Here is a 7,273-nt window from a genome sequence, read left to right as displayed (position 1 = left end):
AAATAAATTGACAAATTTATGTCCTACCATCCGGATGGTAACATCAAAACGGGGGGATTAGAGTATTTTATATGTAAATTGAAAGAAAAGTTAGTTATTAATTTTTATTAGAATTTTGTAAAAAATACTTTAGTCCCCCCGTTTTGGTGTTACCATCCGGATGGTATGACATAAATTTGTCAATTTATTTTTGTTCAATCATGTCCTAGTTATAATAAATGATATAGAAAATCTATTTTTGACAATTTCGGATTTTATTTGGATTTACGGGTGCAAATACCGATAACAAACCAATAGAAAAATCCTATGGTAAAATCAATGAATTTTTTATTGGTTTTTATTGGACTACAACAATAGGGCTATTTCTTTTAAGATAGGGTTCATCGACACATCAGATTTTAACATACGAAGCTGTTCAATGGTGTCATTTTTAATATAATTGTCCTTATCCTTACTGATTTCTGAATGCATCGACTGTAAACTAGCATTGTGATGATATTCCAATAACATATCCATCGCACCTTGCCTGTTATCATAAAATCTTGTATAAATATTTTTGCTACTGATTTTGAAAGACAATTTTTGACGAGCAATTTCCCAAACTGGATCTCGTTCTCTCTTCAGCTTCTTATCATCGTCAAAAATTGGAAGATCCTTGACAACTTTGAATACTTCTTCATGGGAAACTAATGGTTTTCTTCCTACCATGGTAAATCCTGCTGAAAAAATCAAAGTTTTAAATAAGGTTATAAATAACTATACTTTTAACGTGGTCAATACATAATAATTATAAAATATTAACTTTACTCTTTAATAAACTCTTTAAGCAAGTTTTGTTACTCTGTTTTCAAAATCATACAAAATTTCACTATCGAAAAATAAACACTACGTAATCGTTCATCTTTTAGAAACAAATAAAAAAAGACAGAGCCATATTAAAATGCAGATGTTTTGCGCGTTTTTCAAGATCAGGCAGGCACGAGACTTATCGTATTATTTTTTTACGTGAGTATTTTATGAAATTTCGAAAAGAAATAAACGTTAAAATGTGAAGTACATCTAAAATATCAGTTGTAATAAGTTGTACAACTTAAATTTTAACAATGTCTCATTCTGTATTGTATTACTCCTAAAAGGTCTTAAAACAGTAGAATTTTAAAAAATGGTTGGACGTCAGGCTGCAGTTGCTGCAGATACAATTTTTGATGTGCTAAAGGATTTAAACATTTTTAGTAAGAGTGGAGAATTACTTGTTGAAAGAAATAAAGTGTGGGATGAGGCATGTGCTTTACTAAATCATGAGATAATGAGGAAAAATCTGTATATATTTGTTCATTAAAACAGAAAAGAAATTTTAACAAGACTCAGATGGCATTTAAATATCTACGAGACTAAAGAACTCGAAGTCGACATTCATACATCTGGAATTTCAGATGACGAGTGTATTGAAAATGCTATGAACGATCCAGAATACAAGACTAGAAACCCACCAAACCCTGCAAGACATGAACCTTTAAATTTCAGTATCACCCTGAATATAAAAGAGTGGGAAGCTATAAAACCAGTCGTAATCACTTATGCTGATGGAAGAGAGTACACAGTTTTTCAAGCAGATTGGACGGATTTAATTGCAAGTAAAATATCAAAAACAGAAAAACTTTGTTGCAGTTATGCATTTAAAAGCAGTAAATTTTTTTCGAAGCCAGATCTTCCATTTTTTGAATTTCAAGGCCAATGCAAAGGTGTTATAATTTCATCAAAGGGATTTGCTCAAATGATTACAATATACACAGTGAAACAGTAACAATTGATATTTACACATTCGACACCAAACATTTGAAGCATAAAAATAAAAGAAAATTGAAAGGAAAACGCAGGAGAGAAGCTATGAGTGTGTTAAGGTACGTAAAAGCCAGCCGATACCGCCAAGAAAAAGCTAATGAAATGATGGAATACTCAGATTTAGAATCACCGGAGTTGCCAACTTCACCTGTACTAAGAAAAGCAAGACAAGAAGCAATAGATAATGCATTAAAACTAACTGGTCCAACACCAGTCTTGCAATCTTTTATTTACTTGCAAAGTAATCCCTATTGTTGCGGTCCAATAAAAACCAATAAAAAATTCATTAATTTTACCATAGGATTTTTCTATTGGTTTGTTATCGGTATTTGCACCCGTAAATCCAAATAAAATCCGAAATTGTCAAAAATAGATTTTCTATATCAATTATTATAACTAGGACATGATTGAACAAAAATAAATTGACAAATTTATGTCATACCATCCGGATGGTAACACCAAAACGGGGGGACTAAAGTATTTTTTACAAAATTCTAATAAAAATTATTAACTAACTTTTCTTTCAATTTACATATAAAATACTCTAATCCCCCCGTTTTGATGTTACCATCCGGATGGTATGACATAAATTTGTCAATTTATTTTTGTTCAATCATGTCCTAGTTATAATAAATGATATAGAAAATCTATTTTTAACTATTTCGGATTTTATTTGGATTTACGGGTGCAAATACCGATAAGAAACTAATAGGAAAATCCCATTGTAAAATTTTATTGGTTTTTATTGGACCGCAACAACAGGGATGGGTTCCCCGAGATCAGAGAGATTTATTTATCCCCATTTATAGTTAAATACTTTACAGATGAACAATTAAAATTGTGGACTGAATTAAAACACAGTGGTTGGTTTCAAGTTTCAATTGATGCAACGGGTAGTTTAGTAAAGAAAGTGACCATTGACGATTATGAATCAGGACATATCTTCTTATACGCCATGGTTACACCTTATAATAATAAAGTTGTACCCCTTTGGCAAATGTTAAGTGAAAGACACGATACCAACACTCTTCAATTCAGCTTAAGTGGGCCTATCAGCTATGGCGCACCTTTTGTCCCGATGAAGTTGTCACTGATGGCTCTTCTGCTTTGCTAAATGCTGTTTCATTGGCTTTTAATAACTGCCCTTATAAAGAATATTTATTAACATCATTTAAAGTACTTATGAAAGAAAACATGCAATTAAAACCATGTTATATTCGTTTGGACCGAGCACACATTATATAAAATGTAACTCAATGGAAATGCTTTCGAGGGAAAAATATAAAAACAAAAGACTTTTATACACGTTGCGTGGGCTTATGTATTAAAATAGATGATATTAAAATGTTATCAGACATTATTTTTGGAATATTCGTTATTTCTTTAACCCAATGTTTTGAAAATGGTTCTTTATGTGATCAACAAATTAAATGGTTGATAGAACAATTTAAAGGTTTTTATTTTGACACTGATATTGAAAATTTTGATGATACTGAACATATAATAGGATACCAAGATGTGGAAAATGAAGAGGAATTTAATGAAATTGTAACTAATAGTGAAATAAAAGATTTTATCATGAGTATCCATCAAAAATGTATTAAATCTGTTCAGTTTTGTACCTGAATATTTGCCGACAAACCTTTTCTAAATTCAAATTGCGTCACGTTTGTTATTCTTGTATTAAAGTTGAAGTAATTTTCCGATCATACGCCTTTATCATCGCGTACATTTGCAATGCCCAAGAGACCGTTTTACCTTTACTCTTGTACCTTTATTTATCAATGTACTAGAATTTCTACTTTAACTTTTGTCTCTATAAATATTGCTCTGCGAGCATAGTATGTTAGTTAGCGCGCCGCGGCGGCAGAGAAAGCTTCTCTCCGCTTGCCTTCACTTGAGCACATTTTCATAATTTAAGCACTGTAAATATATTGTAAATATTTTTATTGCACATTTGCGTTATATTTATTTTCCGCCGTAAACCACTTCCACCTCTACACGACTGAACTGGATTGGGAGCAGCATAAAACCCCTTCCCTCGTGAACAAAATCAATATTTTGATACTTTGATACTTTGATATATTCTTGATACTTAGCCGTAATGTGTAAAAATGAAAAAAAAAAAAAAAAAAAAAAGTAATTTCCATTGATCTGTCTCAGGTGAGAGTCCCGTCAACCTGTCCCTCTTTCCGCCTGGACAGTGCCTGTTCTGTTGCCCTGTGAATCTGGACCGTGACATACTCTACCAGCTGTACACCAGGTACAACATATATATATGTAAGTTTCAAGTTGCTTTAAACGTGAAACTTCGGACGGTTAGGAGTGGTGTTGAATGGCACAAAATCAGACACAAGTTGATGCAGAAAGAAATATAACTGTAATTTTAATAACAATAATAATTGTAAATAACAATACACAATATTAAAATTAAAACAATGTTACAATGTTGATTACCTGAATCAACAATTATGTCGCTTTAGGTGTTACAAGCTTACATTAACAACTTTACATTACACAACAATTATACAATACAATTTTATATTTGGTGCGAACACATTGAGCGCTTGTAGCTAACTGACTAGAGTACGTGGACAACGAGAGGCGAGGGTGGTGATGACGGTTTAGCTGTGTGCTTTCATAATGACTCATGAGAATCATGAGTCGCACCAGCGGCTAAGTTTGTAAGTGTTAAATACAACAAACTTACATATATACACCAGCGCAAGTGTAAAAATCAATTTGAAGAAAAAGCACAATCAACGTCATTTGTATATATAACGAAACCGCGTGTGCTTACTCGTATAAATAATAAAACGCTTGAAATCGTGCCCAAAGGGGGAACCCGACGATACCGCAGACGATACAACCGGGGAACCCGTGCAGCTTGCGATGGAGCTTTTTCAACGCCAGCCAGCCGACCGTGCTCTACATACATGGCTACAGCGAGAGGTCGCCCGGCACCAGTGGCGCCAGCATCAGAAATGGTTAGTACCACATTATGAATCTGTTGGTATAAATAATAATAATAATAATAATAATAATAATAATAATAATAATAACTAAAGACACAAGAGTGCATTTATTGCATATGCGCGCTTTATAAAATTAGTCACGGGAGATATCAATAGCCAAGGAAACTAAGGTTTTAAAAGCAATGCCCAACATTTTTTATTGCCCGTCAATCAAAGATAATATTCTTTACCTCTATAGTCAATTTCCAGCTTGGACGGACTGCCTAAGACCTTTGTATAAATCTCCTCTTGAAACAGCAACATCCGCAAGATCTGAAGAATATTTCAAAGATGTGAAAAAAAATAGTTACGCACAAAATTCAATCAATGCAAATAAATTTGTACTCAGTCATTTAATAACAATACAAGGAGGAGTTAAATTGGCAAAAGCAGCAATAAAAAATGAAAATTTAGAAAAAGTTATAACTGACACTTTCAATTTAAATTCTAAAAAAAATAAATCTAAGCAGAAAACTCTATGTACAAAACGACAAGAAGTGGAAGAGATTGAAAATAATTGTAATCATAGAGAATTGATCAATGCAAAAAAAACCCTCAGTAAATCAGAAGATCAAGATACTACGGACAAAAATAAAGTATTTTTAAGAAATGGTTTGAGTTTACCCCCAATTTTATACGAGGGAAAGTTAACAAAATTTGTTAACACATGTGCTTTTGACAGTATTACTGAAATTTTTATACAGTCTTACAAACAAAGTGGTAACTTTAAAACTTTTGTAAGTAATGGACAAATGTGCAGATATTTAAAATTTATTTATAACTGCACTATGCATGGAATTAGTTTAAACGAGATTTATACGGAAAGAGCCCAATTGTTACATCCAATGTGCAAAGAAACCGCTGTTCCTAATATTAAAGATTGCCTTATAAATGTGACAGAATTAGTTGAAAACATGTTGCGGGATAACTCAAATTTTTTAATTAAAAACCAAAAGAGATGTTTTACGTGTGGATTTGAGAAGAGTGCTCAATTCTTTGATACACTAGCGCTTCCTTTCAAGGTAGTTGATAAAATAATTAAAGAAAACAACGGCATGAAAAATTTACAAAGTTGCCTTAGTGATATCGTCAATCCTGATCCAACAAAATGTACGTCATGTAACAGTCAAACTTTACAACTGATATTTGAAATAGGAAACGTTTTAATGATTGAAACCGAATTCATTTTTACAAGTAACGAGATAAATAAGATAATAAATAGTCAGTGTCCTACACATGTAACAGTCAAAAATGATGTGCATCAGATTATTGGAATAATAGAAATTGTTAATACTGGCAGAAACACAAACCATTACATTGCTCACTCTTTCGTCAATAACCGATGGGAAAAAAGAGACGATCTATTGGACTTGATACACCATTACACTGATCAACTTTCAACATTGAAGGTTTCCTTGGTAATTTACCTGAAAATATAAGTTACATTGATCATAACAATCAATCGTACAGATTTTTGAATAATATTAATAATAAACTACATTCTATTTATTGTGAAATTATTAATGTTAGATATTGGAGCAACAAATAGTAATGACCTCATTAGAATACATTTGTCGTTGAGATAATTCTTACCTTTCCACTTTCCATCATCATATCTGTCGTAGCCTTGCTATCAATTGCAAAAGCAGACCACAGTGATTAAAAGTAGCTTAATCTTTTTTTTCTGTCTTCTTGGGTAAAAGAACAGCCTGAATCTTGAGCAAAACATCATGATGAGCAATAGTAAGTCCAGGTAGCAACTTATTCAATGTTTCGTTGTTGCAAATAGCAAGTTGAAGGTGAGGAGGAATGATCCCATGCTTTTCCTCTCGAACATCATTTCCTGCTAACTCAATCACTGATCTGGCAAATTTTTATTAAATAATATAGGTAAGCATGCAGACTAAATTGAGGTTTTATTTAGCCTTTTGTTTTCGGAGTCGATGCTACATATATGTATATATAAATAAGCGTGTTAGGATTTAAAGATTGGACGGTGGACTCTCTGGAGTGATTGAGCAGATGATGAGTGGAGCGTGAATGCGCAGAATTATATTTATTATTTATATTTGTATGAACCTTTTTTTATGATATCTTGCGAAATATTAATCATTTCGATAGAACAAAAAGCTAAATCGAAAGAACAAATGAAGCGCAATTTAATGAGAAAGTTAAAGATGGCTGAAATAATATTTTTCATGGTTCAAAATGCAAATGAAAAAATTTGAGCCCCCGGATTTAATCGTTTAATTAAACAAAAACAAAAAGACGCACAAATGTGTTTCAAGCGAATATAAAAAGCGCAAATAAGACACAATTCGTTAAATATTTTATTTATTCACTTAAACAATGCCGGGTGCCCAGTTCACGGAGCTCACGTGTACACAGCTGTTTTTTTTTTTTTTTTTTTTTTTTTG

The 7,273-nt window shown here is 32.2% G+C and overlaps 1 protein-coding gene across 1 annotated transcript; it reads right to left on the bottom strand.

Moving 5' to 3' along the window:
* Positions 1-345: 345 nt before the first annotated feature.
* Positions 346-6,763, bottom strand: LOC149373949 (uncharacterized). The gene is made up of 4 exons (XM_089595485.1): positions 6,450-6,763; positions 6,167-6,283; positions 5,048-5,129; positions 346-716 (listed from the first exon to the last, which is right to left on the bottom strand). Exons 2-4 carry the CDS (start codon positions 6,167-6,169, stop codon positions 346-348), a joined length of 456 nt encoding a protein of 151 aa, XP_089451611.1. The 5' UTR covers positions 6,170-6,283; positions 6,450-6,763.
* Positions 6,764-7,273: the final 510 nt, after the last annotated feature.

Source organism: Copidosoma floridanum, unplaced genomic scaffold (assembly GCF_036245765.1).
Source record: "Copidosoma floridanum isolate Cflo_tuat_1 unplaced genomic scaffold, Cflo_Japanese_pri ptg000025l, whole genome shotgun sequence".
Taxonomy (NCBI): Eukaryota; Metazoa; Arthropoda; class Insecta; order Hymenoptera; family Encyrtidae; genus Copidosoma; species Copidosoma floridanum.
Note: the sequence above shows the minus strand (reverse complement) of the source record. Positions and strands in the feature narration are given on the sequence as shown.

Excerpts from the sequence above, each read along its gene's own strand:
- LOC149373949 (XM_089595485.1), bottom strand. Across the intron at positions 717-5,047 it reads GCTGGAAATTGACTATAGAG|GATTTACCATGGTAGGAAGA; the intron begins GTAAAGAATATT and ends TTTTTTCAGCAG.